Genomic DNA, 26,597 nt, shown 5'->3' on the forward strand with positions numbered 1-26,597 from the left:
TACTGAGGTTAAAGGATCTCCACATAAAAGGACTTGGGTGTAAATGAGAAGTACAAAAAAACCCAAACAAACACTGAACTCTGAATATTCCTCAGCTGTAGCAAAACACATTTAGGAACAGAATAAACCATCCTTATGAACAAAGTTATCCACTCATTTGTGCAGTGAACAAAAGAAAAAATTAATTCCCTCTCAAAACTGTACAGCCAAGAAAATCTGTTAAATAATGGGACTCTGTGGTGGCCCTGCAATTACTCTAGGCTTATCCTATTCTGGTACACAGACAGAGAAATTCTACAGACCACATCTTCTTGGTTTTTTTATTAATTAAGATGCATGCAAGTTCTGGATCTTTACAACACAAATTCTGAGACCACAGGAGTGTCCTGCATGTCATGGAAACAAGGGCCTTCTGTATTCTGTCCTCGTCCCTTTGGGGCTCAACTGTAATGTAATCAGTCACAGAAATCCAGGGATGGAAGAGACCTTGACCCAATCTCCTGATCTCACTGAGAACTCATAATACTGTCCATCAGAGCGGACAACTGCCTCTTCTCTCTTGCAACTTGACAGCCTTGCAAGTGCATGCCAAAATGCCCTCAGTGAGCACGTCCATCGTACTTGCTAAGACTTTTTAGGATCCCCTTGGTGCCAAGAGAATGGTACAACAGAGACTTATAAAAAGCCAAGAAGCTGGCCTAGGACTAAGAAAATCAAATTACAGAGTATTTGCTTAGCTTTAATTAACCCACGTTGATCATATTGAACACATTAAACTTTGCATCTAGTACAAAGTAATGTGGATTACACTAACTTAAAAAAGAAAATTTGTAACTGCTGCTGCGTTACCAAAATATCTAATCATACACACTCAACAATTCTGAATTAAGAAATGTCAGTGAATATAAATCACTGGAATACATATTTGGTTACAAGCATACAGATGAATTTGAAAGAAAAAGACAGTAAAGGAATACAAGTTTTATTTTAACAGCAATGATAAAATCTTCACCAAGTACTCCTCCTCACGCATTCACTTATTCAGTCTAATAGAATGTTAAATGTCTAACCTCCAAAATTCAGCTGACCTAACTTTCTCACTAGGATGGTAAAATAAGGGCATTCATGCTCATTCATACACAAGGATCTGTAGTTTTTTCTTGTTTTTTTATTATTAGCTTCTCTTCGTCAGTCTAAGCTCTCATGCAAATGCCTACAGACAGGAGTCTCGAGTTGCGTTAAAAACAAGTAATTCCACACATCTATCAAGAACTTTGAATTTTTTCTCTATCTCAAAAGAGATTTTAAGAAAGTTGCACAGAACGCAAAATAACCAATCTCGAAACAAATGATCTGATTATAATTCTCAGATTTCCAGAAGCACAGTAAAAACTATAATACTGAAGGATGAATGAGGAATAATGCAAGAGAGCCTCATTACAGGGGACAGGAGGTGTGTAAGGATGCATCACTTCCTCCTGTCATGCACAGCCTCCCTAATGGAGAACAGAAAGAAATATGGAAGTCTCCTCTGTGTCCTTATCAAACACTTGCCGAATAGAGGGACCCTGGATGACAGATGTTGCATTTCCCCGGACTTCAGGTGTTGCTTAATCACGTAATGATGTGAAAAACAATAGCACTGTCCACTGACGGATACAGCTGGGTGACATTAGTACAGCGTACACTGCAAAACTGTATGAATGTGAATAGTCTATATCCACAGAGCAAGTTGAATGCTTATGCGATTGCAGACCAAATCTAAAGTTGGTAGTAACTATAATGATGCACACTGGATTAAAAACACAATACATCTAAATCACAAGAACAGTTTTGAAACAGTGCAGTGACCAGTCATCTCACTGTTGAACATCATAATTCATCCTGCCATTTTTTTCCTCTTTGGCTTTGGTAGCACAATATTTTCTCAGCAATAACACCACTTGATTTCAGTTCCAACTGGAATCTCGCCTGACTAAAGAGTACAGGCATAATCTCAGCCTTTGTAGATTTATACAGTGAGGCACAAAAGGATATATGAAACTGTTCTAACTTAAGCAAAGAATTTCAAGCTCTGGCAATTTTACTCTAGAGTAATTGCAAAAAACATACAATAGGTTATGTATGTAGTTTCGACTAAACTGCTTTTACCAGCATAAATGATTACTCAAGGAGTTTGAAAATTATAATTTTGGTTATTTAACGATTTCCTTTGGATTTTAATAAACTTAAGTGGCAGAGAATTGTATTTTTTCCCCTTTCCATTTTTAAAGAGTACTATAGTTTCCAGGAAATTAAAAATTCTCTTAAATGCATGATGTTTCAGTATCGAAAAGTGGCAGAAAAATGCCATAAGACCCTCTGAAGAAAAATGTCTAATAGGATCCACAGATTGAAATACTATATTCCTCCATCAGAAACTACCATTTCATTTTAATATTCAGAAAGGATAACTTCAAAGTTTATAGAGACATAAAAGCTCAGGAAAAAAATGCGAAGCTCACTTCTGTATCACATGCAGCACACTGCTTCGGTATGCCTTATTCGCAGAGGAGAAAAAGGAGAGCCAGGTGCACCAACTCATCTTACACTACAACTTCACATAAATCCCTTACTTAATCCTTAGGATTTATACTGCTCTTTGAGTTGGGTAAAGGAGCAGTGTGAAAATGCTCCTAAAGCCTCAATGTAAATGTTTCTTTAATCCTATTAAAGCCACAAAACAGGCCCAGCTGAAGGAGCAGGAAACTGAGCTAAGGAACTCTCAGTGACCCCACCACCACTGTCTCTCTTGGCACTGACCTGTTGGTCACAAGTTCATCCCAGGCATGGCACAGATGTTCTGATATCAGGCTGATTCAGGACATCAATATGTGGACCCCTGTAACACGTATGTACATACCAGATGGTGGTATCTTTTCTAGTGACACGAAGTTTTGCATTGGTAACTTGAAGCTGAATTATTAAAATCGATGATACAGAAATAGAAGATAGGATTAAATGTTTTTTAAAAATGCGACTTTGTTGCATTACACAGAACTTTGTGTTCCCGAAACATGTCACTGAATTCAGCCAAAAATGATACAGATTTATTGCTTTTCTTTTAAAGTCAGAAGAAGGGCAAAAAGTTAAAAGAAAAATACTCAAGGTGACACCGCACTTTAAAAACTTCGAAACTGGTCTGTTTAAATGTGTTGGTGGTAACATTTAGGGTTTGGGCTCTCATTAATGTGGCCCCAGGGAAAATATAAACACTCTTTCTGAAATTAAATCTTGAGTTTGCCCACCGCAGTCTTGTTTTTAGCTTCGGCTGCTGGCACTTCAGCCTGCAATTGAGGCCTTGCATCAAATGCCAAGCTAAACATTCAGGAACAAGAATGGTAATGACACCCTATTTTGTTCTAAGTCATATTAAAATATAGCAAGTATTTAAAAAAAAAATCAGTCATCTGAGATTAATAACTTGAAAGAAACTGATTTTCATAGCCTCTCCCACTTGCACTTGTCTTCAAATAATAAACCTTCAGAAGAAAACTGTGATTTACGCTTAAAATCAAGCACACTTACAAACAATAACACATATCAGAATGCTGATAATAACTGGCTAACACCGAAGGGCATAAGCTTTACTTACAGGAGTTAAAAAATAAATCGTGTGATTTTGATGTGTGATTTTGCGAGTGACAATGCAAATGTATCAGTAAATGAAATTCATCAATCTGCAACATAAGTTTTTAAAGAAGGGTCCTTCCTGTTCACAGCGATAAGATACACTGATATCATAACTCTGCTGCCGAAACATTTCATACCAGCATTTCAGTTCTCTTATTCCCACCTTCTTTTCCCAAATACACTGCATTCAAGGTGAGATTGTGCTGCTTCAGCTACTAGTTTCTCCCTCTCTCTCTTCTAAGACACTAGCAGCAGCCTTCAGTAATCTCACAATGTAGATGGATCAAGAGTATCACATAAAATATGAGACATATCCTCTGTCCCAAAGTAGGAACTGGAATCTCTTACCCAAGACACGAATGGTCAGCCCTGCCTATCCTACCCCCAGCTTCTGGAATGTCACATGACATGTAGATACTATCCCCTATTCGGGAAAAATTGCAGTCTGGATCCACGTGGAATCTATGGAGCATCTCATATAACCACTGCTCTGATACACTTCTCCCAGATGGGAATCTGGGTTGCAGATTAATCTGATTCAAAGAGTAGACTGTAACTTTGACTCAAAGCAGTGATTAAGGATAGCTTAACTGCCACTAGAGAAATGGAAAATTTGAAGAATGTGAAGTTACCGATTTATCAAGGAGACAGAGGAAAAAGTGTGCCAGAACTTCTAACAGGACTCACTAGGAAACGTTCCACTGCTAACACACAGTGGTCACTTGAAGCATACGAGATTATGATATACTCTAGACTTCTACCCAATACGCCAAGTAAATTCCAATCTTATTTCTGTCTCTATTTTGAAAAGTAAACATTAAAATCAGCTCCATAATATGAATGACAAAGTGTGACCAAGTAGGTGCCAATTCATGGCCTAGTCTACACCACTGTGTAGAAACCCCTCACTTTCGTTGGATGTGATGATCTTAGAGGTCTTTTCCAACCTGAATGATTCTATGATTCTATGATTTTATTTGCAGACTTCCTGGATTTTGGTCTGAAAGCATTGGATAAGCAGATGCTGTGTGCTTGTCGGGCCTTTCCTGAAATAAATAATTGGAAAGAAGGCAGAGTGTTGGACTCTTAATACTGTTGTAAGCCATAGCTGAAAAGGGTTAGCAGTAGCCACTCTTACTCATGCAAGCACATCAGTACTCAACACGAACCACATCAGCACTCAACATGAACCTCATCAGCACTCAACATGAACCTCATCAGCACTCTTCTTGGAACCATAAAGTCAACTACACATTTTCAAAACCTGCAGATTATATGTGTACTGTCTAGTTACTGAAGTTACTGTAGTAGTTTATGGTAACAGTTATTTTCTGCCCAATCCAAGACATTCGTAGGTATTTTAGAAGCCTTTCAAACCACATTATTTCCCATTCACATGCAGTACATTTCTGAAAAGCAGGTAAAGGGTTTCTTCTTTTACTTCCACCCATCATCATGCTAATCAGTTGTACAAATATACACTTTATTAGAAACAGTGAATAACTTTGCAAGTTTATCTAAGAGTAAAAAAATAAAGAGACTGGATGGGCACAGTTGAGAAGTTTAGGCAACACAAATAAAGTAAAAGAATTAATTTATAATCTAAACATGATTATCACCCCAAAAATCTGAGCTCTTATAATGTAATTATCATGGACTTAAAATCCTACATTAGGATTCAGGTTTCAACAGGAAATTACGCTGAGTTGCAATGATTACTGTTGTAATTCTTTGGTCCTGAATCTAAACAAAGCTAAAAATACAAAACCAGAATTGAAAATATTTGTGATAACTTGTTTAACAGTAAAAAGCAACCCCAAAGATATGCAAATTTTACATAATAAAGGCATAAAAATATTCACCGCACTGTTGTATTGAACAAGTTCACAACTGTTAATTAAAAGCCAGATACAGTAAACCCCAACCCGCAGAGTAAGTTACCTTTTGCAACAGAAATCAAAGGCATAAACGTAAAACAAGATTATGTTTCACATAACTATGACAATATCTGGCCATTCAGATTTTGACTTTAAAGACTTCACGTGTTGTTGAGCACATCACTACCCTTAATAGACCATGCTTTTCTGAACTGACCGATGATTCAGGATACCAACCAACACGACCTTTAAAAAAAGGCCTGATCTTGTTTTGTTAACTGAACATTTGACAAAGTAAAATGGAAATTTCAACTGGAAATCTTGGTCTGAACACTAAATACATGATAACATTTCTGCATGGAATATTTGTCCTTGTCCATTTCTATAATTTTTATTGCTTTTAGTTAGCCTGTTTCCTTTACTACTTTTATAAAGAATTCTTTTTCCTTCCTGTTCACTCTCCTTTCTGCACTGTTAGACAGTTTTTTCATTGGGGAAATTCTGTGTGTTAAGTGGTAAAAATATGACTTTAAGTTCCAGACACATTTTTAATAGAATCACCTGCCTGTACTAACCTTACTCAGATTTTAGAACAGTTACATGATGTTGACAGTACACATGGAGAATCATTAATAAAAACATGCCATTAATACTTGGGTTTAGATTCTTTTTTCATAGAATACAGTTCTGTTTTGAAAAGAGTAGATACTTCTCAACAGTATTGAGACTCCTCTAGAACGTCAAGTCCTTTATATTTTCTCTGACCTACAAGCAATAAAAACAACTATGTGTGGTGCCAGCAAACAGCAAGTATTGAACATAAACTACTATTACACTGTCTTTTATGAGCATATGACTCAAATAATAGCCAGGTGATGAGAGTTGAGAAGGCAGATAGCTTTGCAGAATATCCAGCCACCCATGTATTTCTGATTGGAAAAAATACAATGAAGATATTCTCTGTGAACACTGCAAAGAAAATATTTCACATATCACTAAAAAATCTAGGTAGATAACAAGGCTTATAGCAATTGTAACCTAGATCATCTTCCACAATCTATATTGGTAAAGGTGCTTTCAAGATAGAGTTTATAGGCTTTGTAACTAGTCTACAAAATCAAAGGTAAGAAAAAAGAATAACCAGTTCTAGAAGTGCATTCATGATAAATGAAATCTGTATGACTTCATGTAATTATGAAATGTAACACATGGAACTTCAAAAGTGTACCCTCAGCAAGTTTGCAGATGACACCAAGCTGAGTGGTACGGTTGAGACACCAGAAGGACGGGATGCCATCCAGAGGGACCTGGACAAGCTGGAAACGTGGGCCTGTGTGAACCTCATGAGGTTCAACAAGGCCAAGTGCAAGGTCCTACACCTGGGTCGGGGTAACCCCCGGTACCAATACAGGCTGAGGGATGAAAGGATCGAGAGCAGCTCTGCTGAGAGGCACTTGGGCGTACTGATAGACGAAAGGCTGGACATGAGCCGGCAATGTGTGCTCGCAGCCCAGAGGGCCAACCGTGTCCTGGGCTGCATCAAGAGAAGTGTGGCCAGCAGGTCGAGAGAGGTGATTCTGCCCCTCTACTCTGCTCTGGTGAGACCTCACCTGGAGTACTGCGTTCAGCTCTGGAGCTCTCAGCACAAGAAGGACATGGAACTGTTGGAGAGGGTCCAAAGGAGGGCTACAAAAATGATCCAAGGGCTGGAGCACCTCTCCTATGAGGACAGGCTGAGAGAACTGGGCTTGTTCAGCCTGGAGAAGAGAAGGCTGCGGGGAGACCTGATTGCAGCATTTCAGTACTTAAGAGGAGCCTATAGGAAAGATGGGGACAATCTTTTTAGTAGAGACAGCAGTGACAGGACGAGGGGTAATGGTTTTAAACTAAAACAGGGTAGGTTTAGGCTGGATATAAGGAAGAAATTCTTTACAATGAGGGTGGTGAAACACTGGAACGGGTTGCCCAGAGAGGTAGTGGAGGCCCCATCCCTGGAAACATTCAAGACCAGGTTGGACAGGGCTCTGAGCAACCTGATCTAGTTAGCGGTGTCCCTGCTCGCTGCGGGGGGGTTGGACTAGATGACCTCTAGGGGTCCCTTCCGACCCAAAACTTTCTATGATTCTACGATTCATACCATAACCAAACCCCCCAAACAGTGTACCAGATAGCAGACTACTCAAAAGGCCCCCCAAAATTCTAGTTGTTTTCTTCAGACAAAATCAACATACAAAATACAATCCTCAAATCTAGTACGTTACTAAAAATTACCCTGATACGCAAGAATGGCCATGGAGGAAATTAGTGGTGTTAGTCTCAACTACATATATATATTTCCTGCTGTCTTAGGTATAACTTGATCACTATTTTTCTTCTCTTAAAAAGCATTGTAACCATGATTCATCTGTGCACAAAATGAAATGCACAATTCCCTCTCCAAATGTTAAATACTTGTTTCTTTCCAGAATAATACCATTGAAACTGGGAAAATGTATGACTTGCACTTCAAGGTATAGCCCAAGATGAGCTGACCCTCTATAAATGTGTATTATTAGGGTAAACTCTAGTATTTTGCAAACACTCTTAGGTCTTTTTAAGAAAAGAGCAAAAGTGTTTCCAGTTCTAGTTCCATGCTGAATGGCTAAGCTGACTGTCCCAGCAGACGCCAAGTCCCCACAGAGGTAACCTCGCACACATCCTGCTGTCTGGACCGAACTGCACAGAAAGCACCTGATCAGGGAAGCAGGAAACAGGCCTGGAATTCCAGTTTCCAAAAGTAATTGTATCATTACCAAACTAAAGGAATAACTTCTCTATACAAAGCCAGAAGAGAAACTTGCTGGCTTTTTGTTTTCACTTTACAGTAAGACAGACACGGCTCGTACCAGCTTGCCAGTGATTCTTAAATATGAATAAATTGTTGAAACAGGTCCTTAGCTTCCATAATATCGGAAAAAATGATCTATGAAATACTAAACCCAAAAAATATCTCATTTGGATATTCACAGTTCTGAAGTGTGCACTTATATTTTGGTAAATCTTAGTCAGAGAAATGCAATGTTTAGTTATGCTTTCTTCTAAAGGTTATGAGACACAGCTGCACAAGTCATATGGGAACACACAGTAGTACAGTGAATTTCATAACAATGGTTATATCTTTGCTCCCAGTTTCTGTCCCTTAAATTGGAGTGGGAGTGCATTTGTGACAAGTATCTGTGTCTTTCAGGGAAACACGGGCTGCATAAAAACAAGTCTGTCATTCAAATGATTACTCAAGTCCTAACATGCAAGTTTTCTCCTGTAGGTCAAAATGTGCCCTTTGAAATCAATGAGAGCCATGTACAACGTAGCAGACAAAGCAGGACTGCTTAAAATGATTATCTGTGTTGTCAGAAAACAGGCAGCAAATTTTCCTGAAGGAAGATGACTGTCAGTGTAAATAGGAAACATTAAAATTTGCTTGCTGACTGGCTATGTGGGTAGTACTTCAGGAACTACAAATACAAGAAATGCTTACTCTAAGTATTTATCTCATGAAGTGAATCTCTGTCATTTAGAAAATTTCTTTAAATAACCTATTCAGTACAACATTTATTTGGTAGAAAACTTTCTCTCTTGTGGCTTACTTTATCCTAAGCATGCCAACTAGAAGAATACTTTTTTTTCTCTGCACAGCTAATGGCCACAAAAACAAAAAAGCTCATAAATAATAGGCACAGTATTAGAGTACTGCATTTTTGTCTGCTATAAACATGCAAACTCTAAGATATTGAATGAATATTTCTTTAATCACTCAATAGCAATGAATGGGCAGTACTTAACTGACTTTTATAAACAACTTTCAATCTATAGCACTGACAATAAAAATACTGGAATTGGACAACAGAATACTTTTGTAGACCTCAACTTCACAAAACTTCCTAACATTTGTGATTTTAAGAATTAACAACAACTAGTTTTTAACAAAAGGCAAACAACATTTTCAGATTATTTAGAAGAAGCCTGAACACTGTCCAAGTTTGAAAAAAATATGAAGCAGAGCAAAAAAATTCCTGACCTTTCTAACAACAAGAAATTGGAAACAGATTATGGTTTGAAGTACAGTAGTGACCAATTAACTGCTTTGATCATTAGAATTTTTATAAGACACCGGGAAATATTTTGTGGTTTACTTTTATTGACTTCAGCCTTAGTTTCTGGACAGTTTACAAATCACATTTCTGTCTGAAAGTTTCATATCTATTTGTAAGTAACCCCTAAGGTGACTAAAACTGCAGTGCATTTGTAAAAACAACTCAAAACACTATGCTCTTTCTCTCCGTTTGTCTACTCACTTACTGAACATAGGGAAGGAACAGCGGGAGACTGAAGGCAAAGTGTCTTACTTTCCTCAGTTCAGCGTGAGTCAGAAGAGTGGCTAACCGCCACACAACATACGAGCTAAATTCTTTTTTTCCCAGCTCTACCTCTTCACTGACGAGACAGGTATTTTAGAAGTTGTGCGACCTCACTTACTCTGAGGCAGCCACTGGCAGAGAGGCAGGCATACCCAAGGCAGGGAGGAAGCGAGTATGATGGTGATACTCTTGACCTTTCTCACACAACAGAGTGGTCGGTATCAGAAGGAACCAAAACTCAGCCTGAAGTCTCTGGGTGGCATTCTCGTCTGTATAGATGTTTACAAACTGAAGCAGAGGAAGTTCCAGCTGAACATGAGGAAGAACTTCTTCACTCTGAGGGTGATGGAGCCCTGGCCCAGGCTGCCCAGGGAGGTTGTGGAGTCTCCTTCTCTGGAGATATTCAAGACCCGCCTGGACAAGGTCCTGTGCAGCCTGCTGTAGGTGACCCTGCTTCGGCAGGGGGTTGGGCTGGGTGACCCACAGAGGTCCCTTCCAACTCCTACCATTCTGTGATTCTGTCTCCTCTGACAAACAGACACATACTCGCTTGAGTCAGTATTACACAGCAGCTCGAAATTGGTAACATTTAAAGGATCTGATGTCCTGAGGTAGGAGGCCAGAAGAGCAGATTCTTTGAGTGACTGCACTCCACGGGGAAGATACCCTTTGAGAGCATAAATATTCCTTGACAACATCTCCTGCTGTCATAATAAACAAATTTTACTGCTTTTTCTTTTTTTTATCTTATTCTTTCTAAGGAAAGCTCAGTGCAGCACTGCATATTTTCCTCTGAGTAAGGATTTGCCTCTGAGTAAGGCTGCCTTCTGCGCAACTTTTGCATCTCAGAAAGGAACTGTATTTTTTCATTTGTGGCACTAAGCTTATAAGGAAAGCAATTTTGAAAATGTCTTCTGGGAGGTATTTTTTACCCTAAAAAAGTCCTCATTGTTCACCACCAAAACAAATGGTGTAACACATGACAGCTATGTAGCTTGTGGGATCCACAGCGTGGGTAGCATGAACAGGGAACCAAACAGCGATAACTACAGCAAGCTTTACTTGCTGCTGCAGCTGCTGCCCAAAAAATGATGACAGCGGTGAGGCTGACAATTTGGAACAATACCAAGTGCATTTATTTATCTAATCTTGCTATGGCTCTGTATCTTCCACTGAAAGTACAGAGACGTTCTCTTCTCTTTCAAAGTAAATCACATTTACATTGCCTAACAAGATGTATGTTTCACAGAAAAAATGTATTCAAGGAAAATATGGTATCTAAAACAGGCTATCAATCTGATAAGCTTTTGACATTGTTATTTCTTTTCATTTCTAAAAATGTTTACAGAAATACTTTGAAGTAACATTTGACTGTCCTGGCCTGGATGATGTGCTGAAGGCATGCATATTACAAGCAGTTTTTACTTTTAAGTACCAGGTTTTAATTTAATGATTTAATTTTAAAAAGTCTTAATGAAGTCCATGTATGTATTACTTCGTGACATGAAAGCATAATGGATTTATTAAGAGCTTGGTTCTCCAAGCTCCCTGATACAATTAAAAGCAGAAATAGTTGGAACTAGACCTTGAGTCATAATTTAATTTTTAGCATCCTACCATTTTCCACAATACTTTTTTTTTCTTTTCTCGTAGACCCAGAGGAGTTGACTGCGCATATGCCAAAATAAGAACTCAGATCAGAAATGTCCATATTTAGTACTGAGGCAACAAATAGTACACGAGCCACAGGTAGGTCCTACAAGTGTGGTAGCTGATGCTGCTGCTACTACACTGGTCCCCTTGAGGAAACGGAAAACAACCAAATGCCTCCTTTTGTACTTCCTCATCCAGTGGATCTGGCATTTCTTACAGATGTTACCTTGGTTTTTTCTAAATAAGATACAGTAATAAATTATTTTTACTCCCTATTCACGTAAGAAAGGGCTGTAGGCAACATGTCCATACATGTCAGACCAACGTCCACCTAGTGCAGCATCTGTCTTTACTAGAGGCAAACAGCAAGTATCCAGAAAAGAATATAACTAGAGAAGCACACACTGACTCAGTCACTGCCTTAGCCAGAGCAAGATACGTTTGCATTTAACAGCTCTTGCTGGAATTTTCTTCCAACAAATTTGTCTATTTTTGGGGGGTGTGTGTGTGGGGAGTGTGCTTTTTATTTTTTGAAAGAATCATTTAGGCTTTTAGCATCTACAACATCTAGTGGCAAGGAGTTCCACATTATGGGAAGAAGTACATCTTCCTGCTTGCTTTGCAGGTGACATCTTCTAACTGTATTTATGAGACCACTTTATAATCATTAATGTCATATTTTAAGCATTGTTAATTGCAGGATTTCATTAATTAATTGTATGAGGCAATGTTAGAATGCAAATGTGTTTGCATGCAAACAGAATGAACTGTGTGATCAGAAGACTCTTTTGTATCGACCAAGTTAGAAGGTAGCAGTTGTGGGGCTTCCAGTAAAATAAGATCATAGGAACCTTTTGGAACAGACATAATACAGCACCTAGCTTAAGAGAGAAACACTTCTGAATGTTTGTATTTTTCCTTCTTTTTCCTAAAGAACACTTTTACAATATGTTAGAACAAAAACCTTCAACATCATGAAGGAAAATTCAACCATGTCCACAAAACAAGTAAAAAAAAAAGTATAACCTTTACTTAAGAGTTTCAACTGCACAAAAGATCAGGGCAAATATAAAGTAGAGGGTACGCCCAAGACACGCTCTTGCATACTGCTTCTTCACGAATACGCAGAAAACAAAACCAAAGGATGATATTTTTCTTTTTAACAAGAAATTGCAAAACAATTGAAGCTAACGGAAAATATTAACTTGCATCTTTGCAAGTTCCAAACAATTGTTCCAGAGAAATCCCCTCTTAAGTATGTAAACAAAATATTTCAATTAAAATGATAAAAAGTTATAGAAGTACTAGAGTACCACAAATCTTGTAAGAGTTATGAATTATCAATACAATTGTAATTTTGATAGTGCATCTTCAAATGCAAAAATCAGTCTCAAACAATAATTGCTTTATTAACACCTTTTATAAAGAAATTGAGACATACCTAGCATTTCCATACTTTAAGAAACAAATGGTAGCAAGTAATTTTCAACCTGTCTTAAAAAAAAAATCATATTCTAGTCTAAGTGATTTTTTTTTAATATTGAACTCCTCATGTTTGCATTTATTCTTCTCTGCATCAGCCATGTTGATTCAAATGATCCAACAGACACCAAAATAAAGTGAAAGAGAATTTGAACATACTGAATATTAAATACAACTATATGAAGTTCTTCTTGTGACCTAGAAAAAGAAGAAATAAAATAAAATATCCAAAACAGACATGTTCCAAATTTGTAAATACTAGTAGGTTCCTTAATATATGATTGGTATACTGAAGGCAAGGGAAAGATTAAAAATCATTCACTGTTAATGCTAAAAGGTAATTTAATTAATTTTTTACTTGAACATTCTCTGAAAGTCAGCTTTATCCATTAAGTTGGGGATTAAAATTGTTGAGGGACTAAATGATGGGGACGAAACAATTGTTGTTGACTAAAATGCACTGCAGGACAGGATCTGTTCATATTTTTGAGATTGGCTTCAATTAAATATTTAACATTGTTGCCATAGTGCATGGTTCAGTCTTTATAAAACTAGCTCTATATGGTTCAGGCAAAACATTGGTATTTTAAAGATTAATCATTTGCATTTTAAATCTTAACCATAAACAACTAAATATCAGTCTAAGGTTAAAAACCATAGTTGCAAAAAGAAAAATGGTGTGAAGCAAAGTGACTTACAGAGAGGACTACCTGGCTTCTACTGAAAGATAATTTTCTAAACATAAAAGTACTGAAACAGAATAATGATATATAAATAGAAATACAAAAATAGAAGGGCATTTCAGATGACATGCAGAAAATTAATTTTAATATACTTTCAATACAAAAAGGAAAAAAAAAATCAAGACATGCTCTTATCTCAACTAAACTGTGGTGAAACTAAGCATGTGATTGACACATACTCAATGCAACACACCTTCATGCTGTTACTTCTACTTATTTCAACCTTTAGTCTCCAAGACAGTAGATCCCGTAGATCTATATACCCATTCTAATTAGTCAAATTTCTCTCAAGCAAAATATCCTACAAAATTTAGATACTGGAACAGAAAACTCCAGGCTAAATATAGGCTTTTCAATAGTATTCCAATGTTTTGGAAGTAGGAAGCATGTAAGTTAGAATCTCCTCCTCCTCTTGGCTTAATAAAAAAAAAAAGTTTTTATACACTTTATACATTAAAAGTTGGTAGAAAATATGAAAATAAAGAAATCTGAAAAACTGCAGGAAGTAAAAATTTCTGCACCAAGATATTATTTCAGATCATGCTGGATCTAATCTATTCCAAGTTAATGTGAAGTCACCCTTTCAGAACCCAGTTCAATTATTTATTTGATACTACTGGAAATAATTATTTTAGAACACAAAATGCACAATACTGCAGACATTAAACAGTCAAGCATAGGAATGGAAAAAAAATTAAGCACAAAGAGAAAACAGTGTATAAATGTCTTCCACAAAATCTCATATGAAAAAGTAACCATGATGAGAAAAAAAATCCAAGTAATTAAATTATTTAAAATGTCAAATGACCCCACAGTAAAAACCCCAAAATGGATAACTCAAAGAGCAAGAATTCCCATAAAATAACTAGGAAAATTCAATTAAAGTTCTGTGTTCCAGGATAAAGCTGACATTTTTGAGGCACTTGTATATGCACTAAAATCACATGGGACTTTTACTGTTTATTTAAAGGGGTACTGGATAAAGCTCCTTACGCAAAAAAGGGTCATAAAACTCTTCATTAACAATTACAAAAAGAATCTCCAAACAATTTCATGTGCAAAAATAATGAACAATTACACTAAGGCCACATTACAGAAGAGAACAATACTTAGAAGGCCAAAAACCTCTCAACTTTGTGACCATATTTTAATTCCTCTTTATGGATGCAGAACAAACTAACACAAAATTATTACTACTGTTTTGCTTTGTCTCCTCATACTTTTACAGATATATACAAGGGACAGAAATATCAACTATTGGGAAAGTAATAACTGCAGTGCTATGACTCAGTGGCCCTCTACTGAAGAAAGCAGAAGTGAGAAATGGTTGACCTTGTGACCAGAGGACTAGGCTAGAAAACAGGTTAGGGAAAAAATAGGCTGACACTGCCAAGGATCATCCTGGCCCCTACAGTATGTCCCATTTGAATGGCAAATTTATGTACCAACTGATTCCTAATATAGCTCATGCCATAAACTGGAATAGGATTACTCAAAGTGCTTCAAAATTACACTTCTATGACCATTTGGGAAAGAAATTATACATAACAACAAAAGATTGGTTTGGTAACCCAAAAAGTCCATTCCAATCTTGAAACCTTCCTATTCCAGAAAATCTAGTTGTAAGCAAAAGTGCTTTCGGAAGCCAATCTGCAAAATCAGAGAATCTGACACCGAATGAACAGGACCCCCCCCCCCCCCAAAAAAAAAAAACCCTGAACTTGTGAAATATCATATTATAGTCAATAATTACTAAATTGATTGGGCAATTTTTGTGGTGTATGGCCAAGCTGTGCATTCTTCTTTTAGTTCTCACTGATGAAAGACTAATGAGAGACTGTGATAGAAACTTTTAAGTTCTCTTTTGAATCCTGAGATGCAGAAGGTTAGACTGTTTCAGAACATGTACTTCCTACCTGTCAGAATAAAGACAGTTTGAATTTGACCTTAACAATCAAACTTCACATTTCCTGCTGTTCCTCCACTCCCCCACAAGATTTTACATTTACTAATCTTCATCAAGAATGTGTAATTTAAAAAAAAAAAAAAAAGTAAACTTATACCAGCAATAGTTTTACCACAGATTTTTTCACAAGACTCATTTGGTACTTTCTGATTTTGAGAAACAACTGAATTGCTCTTATTTTGTCTGTTTTTTAAATACACAATACCATCAGAAAAATGAAGCCTGGTTGCATTTCAGTTGTCGGTCTTAAAATGTGATACATCCTCCTCAGAACTGATAAATTTAACAGTAATTGTAACATACCTGCATACAAAAGTATAGCTGGTCTTTTCCTGCAACTCACCAAATTTACACTCACAGTTAGAGACTTAAACTGAAAGTAGCAATTTAAACATTAAATATATAGCAGTGAATTGACTCTGAGACCACTTCTAGATTTCCTTTGATACTGAAATAATTTTTATGGCAAAATTTTACAGTTCATGCCATCTGAAGTAAACAGATCAATCACACTGCATAAAATAAAGTATGCAAACATATTTTTGCAGGATCCGGACTACAAGGATATTTTCCACTGTATAGTCCATTTGGACAACTAAACCAAAAAGTAACAGATAATTTACTTTTCTTTCATATTCATTGCAGGGGAATGCAGCATGAGTTTTTTTCCCTTGCTACTGTACAGCACACTTTTGGCTCATAATAAGTTTAACGATACTAGTATATGCAACCAACAGGAAAGAAAAACAAAAAGCACACAGAAGCTAATTAAGTTTAAATATTAATAATATACTGAATGCCCATCTTTTTCTGTACTCTATATGCAGTTATGGTATATAAAGCATTACAGAAATTAGTAAAGGCATGTACAGGCAGTTGGACTAGAGGCAGTTGGACTAGATGATCATTGTAGGTTCCTTCCAACTGCATTATTCTATTCTATCCTGTAATTCATACGGAAATAATTACTTCCCAGTATGTCTTACTGCTGGAATGCAGTTGGATGCAAGCACCATTTCACCTGCTAGAAACACTACCTAGCTAAAATTCTTAAAAAAAAAAACAAACCAAAAAACAATTACGAGTTGTTGGCATTGAAGATCCCAACTATTTCATTTGAAAACATTGAATAGAGCTTAATTGAGTAAATTCGATCTTTTCAGACTTCTGGAATTATTTAAAAATTGTTTTTATTAAGTTGCTTTGCTTGCTTTCTACATGCAAATTGATTAATGAAATAATCTCAGCCAGTCATATAAAATGTAACTGTCTTTCAGGAACTGTCTTCATAGTACAGCAGGCACTAAACTCAACTGCATAAAAAGAAAAATTTCTAATTCCATATTGTGAATAGAAAGAAAAGGCCAAAACATGGCCTTTCGGAATGCTTTCATTGCTTCTAAATAAGATTAAAAACTAGGGGAGATTAATATTCTCCAATACTGATTTGATTTGATACAGATACTACTTTCCTGCTATTTTACAATTTATTCTCAAGCTTATTTCTTGTTCAGAAATAAACCATTACTCCTGTAAATGTACTAGCTTGGGTTCTCTCAGACCAACGGATTCTGAAAATTCACCTTTACTACCTTATAACAATTCCTTTATTGCTTTATACTTAAACATATACATAAACATTGCTTTACACAGGAAGCTAACATATTTCTCTTGTCCTTCCACTCCTATATTTGGAATACTTTTAACATAGCTCCAAATTTTCAGTCAATCTTGTAATTACATTGTACACAGGAGAAAAAACAAATGTGAAAGAAAGTTCTTGCACTTTGGGACAAAGCTATTTTTATGTTCACATAATTCAATGCTAGCAAACTGAAGCAAAGAGTGTTCTGTGAATGGGCCAAAGCCCCACATGAAGTCCATACAAAAGGGAGCAGGAATGGGCCTAGTGTGACTTTATATTCCTAACAGATCATCATGGACCCATTAATCAAGTCTTTAACCAAAAATATTACAAAATATCAATACAGTTCTACAGGTCAGTGGCAGGGCGCTGCTATGCCTCTGTCTCCTAGCCCAGGGATCACAGTTTGGGAACTGAAATACTAGGCCATAGTTTACATGCCATTAGACTCTACTTCTTGTCCTGATCTCCAAGTAATAAATACAAATATGAATGTATACACACACATACATGTAAAAGCCTACATACAGACATGCAAATGTATGCTACCGCATCAGCATGATGCTCTAGCAAAACAAAACTGTTAACCCTTAAAAAAACCCAGAGTTGTTCCACCTAATAATGGGAATCCCCTTCACACACATTCAGTATAAACACAAACACTAGAATTTTTAAAGAATTAATGCAAAAAGCTGGTAAATGCTTTCCAGTCCAATCAGTAACACAGGTACAGTGAGCCTCAATGGCTGGCCTATGTGATTTATTGTATTTTGGGGCACTTCATGTGCCGGGGCCTGCCACAGTGCCAGCTGTCCTCAGAGCAGTCAGAGGAGCAAAGACCACAATGCAGGGCCAGAGGTTATGGCATTCTGAACATCAGGCAACAAAAGACAATACAGACAAATGAGTCAGTGAATCTAGCGCTGACATCAGACTGGGTAGACTTTAGATACTCATGGACAAGAGCTTCCTTACTCTTTACTCAACTCACTCTAACCAAACCGAAAGATTTTGCTTCCTTCTACATCCATGTCTCATGGATATAGGCGGCACGCAACACTGCGCTGTATCCATGCACTGGATACGAACCAAGAAGAACATTCATTTTTCAGACAGAAGTGAAAGTAGTGGCTTGCCATTTAGTTGAACTTCAGTGCCTATCTCCTTTTTACCTGTGTGCTACACCTCTTTCCCTTATTTCTGACCCCACTAGCAGGAAGGTAAAGCGTTGTTTTGCCTTCCTGATACTTGCGTGCAAACACAGACATGTCGAAATTACACAAATATACCTTCAGGCAATTAATAACGATAACTTTCTGGACATAATGTGGATATACCTTTGCTGAAGAAGGCAAGTCTGGCTAACAGTTGTAGCAAGTGTATTCAAATTTGACTCTTCTGAGTTCTTCCATGTGTTATGAATATTTATATAAACCTCTACCAGTCTGATAGCTATGGAATATGCCTTTGAACAGACAGGACAGTCTTATTCTATTGTAGTTTTGAAGCATGTTTCAGAATTGTGGTGGTTACGAAATAATTCTGAAATAATACAGTCAAATTCCTGACCGAATTTTCCTTCAAATCTTAGATATCCAGATTCTTAAGATGCTACCTGTGGCAACATAAAAAACATTTTTATAGTATCAAAATTTTTCATTTAATATAGAACAGAGAAAATAAAACTAAGATTGCAGTACATAAGTTGAACTGTTGCCAGTTATATATATTCATTATACATATATATTATATATATATAAATATATATTTAAAAACTTTGGATTATATTTGAAATATGAGAAAGGCATAACCACAAATTATTGAGATAAGATTTTTGTCAAAGGCAGGACATTTAGTATCCTCAGCTCTAAAGAATTTCCATTGAAAGATTACTGATCAGGAAAGAAAAGGGTTGAAAAGTGCTGTGTAAGGACAAAGGAACATCAATTACTTGCTTATTGCTAAGTAACTTTCTACTAATTCAAATAATCCCATGCATACGTCCCATATACTAACAAACTGTACATAGGTTGCTGATATGCTGGATTCACAGTCGGTAAGTCTGAACACTTCAACGGTACAGCGTCTTGGTTCTCTAAAGTAACTGCTATTTTAGCACCAGCACAGCTAGAACATAATTGAAGTCAGTTTTGGAACTGCAATGGGAGACTTCTGTGGTTTACTTTCAATGTATATGTTATGTTGACACAAATGATCTCTACAAATAATTATCAGATCAATCTATTTTTAGAAAGACTCATTCACAACCAATTCTTTCTAACTCAAAGTAAATATTTACTATCATATATAGTACAGTATAACGCTGGACTACATTTATATTGTACTGCAAAACTTGTGGTATTGCCAGATTCAACTTTTATAAACTGGCAGAGAAATTATTCTAAGAACCCAAGCACAAATACAACTGTTAATGCCCATTAATATTTTACAATATTTGTGGCAAATATGTAACTGGCCAAATATGCAAGTGATTTTCTTAAATTGATATCATAACTATTATACTTTCACTAAAAGAAAGCCTTAATGGAATAAATGACCGAGTTACAAGCTACTTTGAAAACTGGCATATACTATATTTACCATGAGGGATGAAATGTAATTTGTACTATTACAAACTAAGCTGGATAAGAATCTATTGATTCCTGAAGCACTTAACCACTGCTAACCAAGTACAAATACTGTTATGCCCATGTCCCATGGTTTGAAGGATTCTACAAACTTATTTTCAAAACAATGATGAAACACATACAGTGTACACTACCTTTGCAAGTGTGTAACTGTGACTCCCCCTGTCACACAAAGAAAAAAAAAAATAAATCACTGAATCTCAGTCAGGAAAGTGAGGCATTTTCCCTGAGTTCTTCCTAGCAATTCCTTCCACAAGCTGCTACTTTTCAGTATAGTTCATAAAGTATATTTACTACTCTGACAGGTGCAGGGCTTTGACCAAGGTCCATTTACTCTGCCTTTTATGTAATCATATGAAATCTATTATGCCAAATCAATTGGAGTTTAAAACATCTCCCACTATCAACTTAAATGCAGACAGACTTTAGAAATCTTATGCCAGAAAAAAACAGCTGTCCTTGCATATATTTTTTTTTTAAATGAATGGATATATGTGTCAATTGATCAAGAAAGGAAAAAAAGTTGACTGAAATACTTTGATATTCAAGAACTGTATAGAACGAATGGAAATGATGCTCCTACTATCTAAACCTAAGAGGATTTTGTTTCTTTGAAGATGGCATTTTCATTGTTTCACTGATTTGTGAAAACTTCACAAGGACAAGGCAAATTAACAGTAGTCAGACACTGGAATAATGGCAATGAGCTCCAACTATGTGCAGGAGGAAAGAAAAGGGAAGAACGTCTCCATTCCTGATGCAAATGGAAATCTAAGAGATTAAGGACAAATGAGTTGCTGTTGTCTACAAGAAATTACTGCCAACTTAAAATGGTGTGATCTAGCTGCCAGCAGTGAGGAGTCTGCGTTAGATGGACTAGATGATCTGCATTAGTGGTCCTACTGACGAATCTATTTATGGTACAAGCTATTTTAATAGTAGACCTATTTTCACTTTCCCAACAGCTTATCCTTTGTAATTGACCAACTTCACATATAAACAAGATCAAACATCCTTATGGATCATGTTTTCTCCAGATGTCTGTTTAAATGTTGTTACCAATAAGACCCATACTGTTAAATACTTCTTCACGCACAGCATAATGGAAGAGAGCTCATCCAGTACCAATCTTAAATAGTAGTAGAGTGAAACTTCTGAAGTTAAATCCTATTTCCCATAATACTATTCAGCCCAAAAAAGTAGCGAATAGAAGAGGCCAAGCACATTGTTTTCTCTTGCTTCTCAGGACAACATTACCAATTAAATTCAAGCTTAGTGATTTTGTTTACTGAGAACACTGAAATAACGGAGTTTGATTTCGGGCTGCTACCACCATATGCAAGAGTTGTTTAAATTATTTTTTTATTTTTATAGAGTGCCTCAAAGGGAAGAAGTATGTTAATTTTTTTATCCTTGTACTGAAAGCAAATCAAACTGTCTTTTAAGTTACCTTTTACTGTTTATACACAAGCATTAAACTGCAAGCATACAGCATTAACAGAATACCTGAAACCAAGTTTCAGAACATTACAGCATTTCATAACAAGACCACTGCACTGGCTATAAATCATGCTTAATAAAATACCAATACGTTTTCAGGCTGTTATGTTAGTGACCTTCCAGTGCATGTAAACTGCACAATAAAGTCAATTTGTGAACATAAAATAGCACCTGTTATTGATACTGGGATGCTTTCAATGAACCAAACACAGATCACAATTTGAATTTGAGACTGCATTTGTGCCCCAAGTTTAAGTTGCTGCAATAAGAAATATTGTAAATTTCAACCAATGTATTTATTTCTGCTTTTTGGCTTGTGATGAAATTAAAATTCTGTAAATACACATGAAGAAATATATCATAGCAACAAATTATTTGAAAAAAAGAAGTGACACACCTCAAGACATAACTCCTAATTCTGTTTTCCTGTGCAGCTTAAGACAGGTTTCAGGAGTAATAAACTTCACCAATTTCTCACTGCATGAAGTCAAACCCATTAGCCACTGGTAACTCACCCTTTTCTGCTCTTTTATATATTCCATCAGTTCCTCTCTTGTCCTTTTCACTGCTTCTTCGATTGCCTTTTCACTTCGTTTTTGCTCCTCCATCAATGCTTCCTTGACAATTTCCTTTTTAAAAGGAAAACATATAAGTGTAAATATTAAAAGTATTTCACAAATGTAATACAGGTCATCCCTTTCCTTCCTACTAAAATTTTATCATGACCACACTCCTTTCTCAGTGATAGTTATCCTAAATGTATGCAATATCTTTACAAAAATTTATAAATTCAGTAGTTTGATCACTAAAGGGCCTAAAGAAGAGTGAAATAATCGCTTTAAAGCTGTGTTAATAGATACAAAATGTTCCCTGAGAGCAGAAGAAAAGCAATACAGGTACTACATTCTAACAGAAGAAGGGATGTAGTAGTTGCTATTAATAAAATAGAATAGAACAGTTCCAGTTGGAAGACACCTACAATGATCACCTAGTCCAACTGCCTGAGCACTTCAGGGCTGATCAAAAGTTAAAGCAAATCATTAAGCGCATGGTCCAAATGCCTCTTAAACACTGACAGGCTTGGGGCATCCACCACCTCTCTAGGAAGCCTGTTCTAGTGTCTGACCACCCTCTCGGTAAAGAAATGCTTCCTGATGTCCAGTCTGAACCTCCCCTGGGGCAGCTTGAAACCATTCCCACATGTCCTGGCATTGGATCCAAGGGAGCAGATCTCAGCACCTCCCTCTCCACGTCCCCTCCTCAGGAAGCCATGGAGAGCAATGACATGGCCCCTCAGCCTCCTTTTCTCCATATTGCGTGACTGTTCAGAACTTACATAACAGCTGTTCTAACATCACAATAATCAGAGTCCTAATGACAATAAGTTTGTTTCCAAATCTCGGGAAATGCCAGGGTCATTCTGTACACATCAACGAAAGCAACAATGGACACCCACCCACACCACTCCCCAAATTAGCATTAGCCTACATCAAATCTGATTCGGTGCTAGAAATGCATTGTAGTAGAGAAAGCCAGGAGCCACTTCTTAACACACCTCTGTCACCTCCTTATCTGTGTAAGCTAACAGCTCATGAGACAACTTCCTGGACCAAAGTCAATGTCCATACACTTAAGTTCCAGCTTCCCAAAGCCATTCACGAAAGAAATAATAACATTATTTAGCCAAGTGTTTTGTTTCCAAAATTCAGGAAAATGAGATTCCTTAAAACAAACTATATAAATATGCGACATTTTCAGAAAACTACAAAACATCCAGCAAAAATAATCACAAAATGTTAAATGCTTTGGAGGGGAGACTGAGAGGGAGACCAAGAGTGTCTCAGAAATCAGCTAGTGGCCTTTGCAATTCCTATGCTTTTGTGCTAGATACTCAAAAGTGGAAATAGCACCAACACTAGTGGTGCACCTGCAGAATGAAGCACAGATTTGTGACACAAACTTCTATTGACGGTATCACCAAGCTTACTTAGTGCATTCACATTTAGCACAAACAGTAAGCTGTAATCAGAATTTCATAGGATGAAATTTATTTTTCTTTTTAAAGAATAAAAATATAGCGTCTTTGTATTCTTTATAGCTATTCAGAAATATTACTTCTTCAGGAAAAAAAAAAGGGTTGGGTTTCGTTTGCAAGAAGCTCCACAGTCTCTCAAACATACATGCATGAAAATTGCAGGAAAAAAACTGATAACTGTTGCAATATTCATAGGAACTGTAAATAATGTTGTTAAATTGTTTTTTTCTATGGGCCAAAATTCACCTCCCCTGTTACTGCATCACAGCCATGCACCACAGAGATAGCTGAGCCGAGAATCCAGTGCATAATAAAACAAATGGGTAAGAAAAACAGATAGGCATTGAGGCCATGCTGCAGCCGCTCTGAGGGAGTGTTTACAGGGCAGCACATGGAAAAGAAGAATCTCAATTTCCCCATAAGTGCAGACTTTCACAAAACTCAAAAGGATTGCAGACATGGAAAAAATATTAAAAAATAAAAATAGAAATAATGGAAAAAACCAACTGTTTAAAAAGGAACACATGAGGACTTATAGTATACTTATTCACATATATGATTATTATTTTACCAAAACATCTTGAAAATGAAAATTAAATATGCATGGACAGTCTTCCTTCTTACTGTTCACTAATTAGATGTAACACTGTGTTACTAGCAGGTGCTGAAAATATTGATCTGTAGGTTTGCTTGACTGCAGAGTAATACAGACATTTTATGATACATATTTACAACTTGAATTCATGGGAGTGGGGAAGGTTGGTCCATTCTTTGGTTTTTCTTTTTTTTTCTTTTTTTTTTTTTTAATTTTCTTTTTTTTTCTCCCACAGATCTCTGCTGGCCAGGGACCAAAGATCTAAACCAAGTTCAAATTTTCTTTTGCTATATGCTACACTATCAGATATGATGCATCATTCATAGAATCATTTAGATTGGAAAAGACCCTTAAGATCATCAAGCCCCACAGTTAACCCAAGACTGCCAAGTCCACCACTAAACCATGTCCCTAAGCGCCATGTCTACATGTCTTCTACATACCTCCAGAGATGTATTACCTCCAGATTTCATAGTAAAGAAATTTTTCCTAATATCCAATCTAAACTTCCTCTAGCACAACTTGAGGCCATTTCCTCCCATGCTATTGCTAGTTGCTTGGGAGAATGGACCAACACCCACCTTGCTAGATTGCCTATTAGGAAAATTGTTTTTACTGAAAGGGTTGTGAAGCATTGGAACAGGCTGCCCAGTGAAGTGGTTGAGCCACCATCTCTGGTGGTCTTCATGAGGAAGAGCACTCCACAAATTGCACTTCATGTGCAACTCTTCCCCCCACCCCTCTTTTTTTTAAAAAATATCTGATCAGAGGCTGGAGCACTACGTTATAATCACATAGCTTCTTTACAGGACTTCATGTACATGTGGCTTGACACCAGTTAGAAGACTGGAATACCTAATAAAAAAAATAAGTTATTCAAGTACTCAATTGACAAATCATAATCAACCATATATTAAGAATCACAATCATGTAATCACAATATCTGTATCTGCAGGAAGAATGAAAAAACAGTGTACTGTATATACCAGAGAACTCCACTCAGTATTTAAAAAAGAAAAAAAAAAGAGATGGAAGCCATATAATGGTTTGCAATTTTACAGGACAGTTCTTTTGTTTCCACACAAGGATCAGGTGGCAGTACTGAATTTTATCTAGGAATGCTACCACAAATTGCAATGTTAGTGGCTTTTCAGAAAATAGTAACCCTTAAATTATAATGTCTGTGGTTATAAACTATTACAAACGACTTCTGAAATCAGACATGGTTAACGTCTGCATGCAGTAGCCTACTCATTTTCCAGACTTTGCAAGCATGCGAAGAATACACTGATCTAATGGCAAGGAACTCTTTCCACTCAGTGCTACTAAGTTGTGTGCTTCTTCACACACTCAAGAATATACAACATTTTTTTTTAAATGACAAATTCTTTTCCGTGTTTTTCTGGAATCACCACGGTCTCCATAAACACTGGACACACTAATGTTTCTGCAAGAAGGTGGAAAAACAAGAAGACAGTGAAACTGAAAGCATTGGTTGGATAACCTCTTGAGAGAAATGTGAGCAAACACTCCACTGAAAGCTGAACAATAAAGACAACCAAAATTGAAGAAGCTGTCCCTTGAAGAGCAAGTCGTTCTCCAGCACACTACGTGACACTATATTATCAATAGCCTATTTCGGTAGGAATCATGATATTGAGAATAAACCCTACCAACTTTTTGTATGAATCTACAAGATGTTGAACATGAACAGCAATGTCATGATAGTCCAAGTCTGTTACTGAAAAAACATCTTTATTCTTCCAAACATTAACACTCTCCCGACTGATCTAAATCCTACCAGCTCTAAAAAAGTGTTTCCTGGAATTGCAATGCCAAATATGCCATTTTGCTGGCTACTTCAGAAACACAGAATAAGTGGAGTATTTCAAACTCTGCCTTCCCCATAGGATCCTCTAACCTATGTATAAGATAACACAAACAACAAACAGACAATGAAATAGTCATAAATAGAAACTATTTTGTAACCCCAACAACACACTCAATGCTTTGTATATCACAGATGAGAAGAGTTTTCACAGAATCACAGAATGTTCGGGGTTGGAAGGGACCTCTGGGGGTCATCTCGTCCAACCCCCCTGCCGAAGCAGGGTCACCTACAGCAGGCTGCACAGGACCTTGTCCAGGCGGGTCTTGAATATCTCCAGAGAAGGAGAATCCACAACCTCCCTGGGCAGCCTGGGCCAGGGCTCCGTCACCCTCAGAGGGAAGTTATTCCTCGTGTTCAGACGGAACTTCCTATGCGTTAGTTTGTGCCCGCTGCCCCTTGTCCTGTCACTGGGCACCACTGAAAAGAGTCTGGCCCCGTCCTCCTGACACCCACCCTTCAGATACTTATAAGCATTTATAAGGTCCCCTCGCAG

The 26,597-nt window shown here is 36.9% G+C and overlaps 1 protein-coding gene across 7 annotated transcripts in view; it reads right to left on the reverse strand.

Moving 5' to 3' along the window:
* Positions 1–26,597, reverse strand: part of CCDC91 (coiled-coil domain containing 91) — a 166,403-nt gene that overhangs the window by 25,816 nt on the left and 113,990 nt on the right. For all 7 annotated transcript variants that reach the window (XR_012766080.1, XR_012766079.1, XM_075441969.1 and 4 more), the window contains exon 12: positions 22,099–22,212. Coding sequence is in view for 5 of the 7 variants with exons in the window: in XM_075441969.1 (XP_075298084.1) it covers positions 22,099–22,212 (114 nt within the window). In the remaining 2 variants the exon portion in view is untranslated. The remainder of the gene's footprint in view (positions 1–22,098; positions 22,213–26,597) is intronic.

Source organism: Opisthocomus hoazin, chromosome 1, assembly GCF_030867145.1.
Source record: "Opisthocomus hoazin isolate bOpiHoa1 chromosome 1, bOpiHoa1.hap1, whole genome shotgun sequence".
In the NCBI taxonomy this organism is placed as follows: domain Eukaryota; kingdom Metazoa; phylum Chordata; class Aves; order Opisthocomiformes; family Opisthocomidae; genus Opisthocomus; species Opisthocomus hoazin.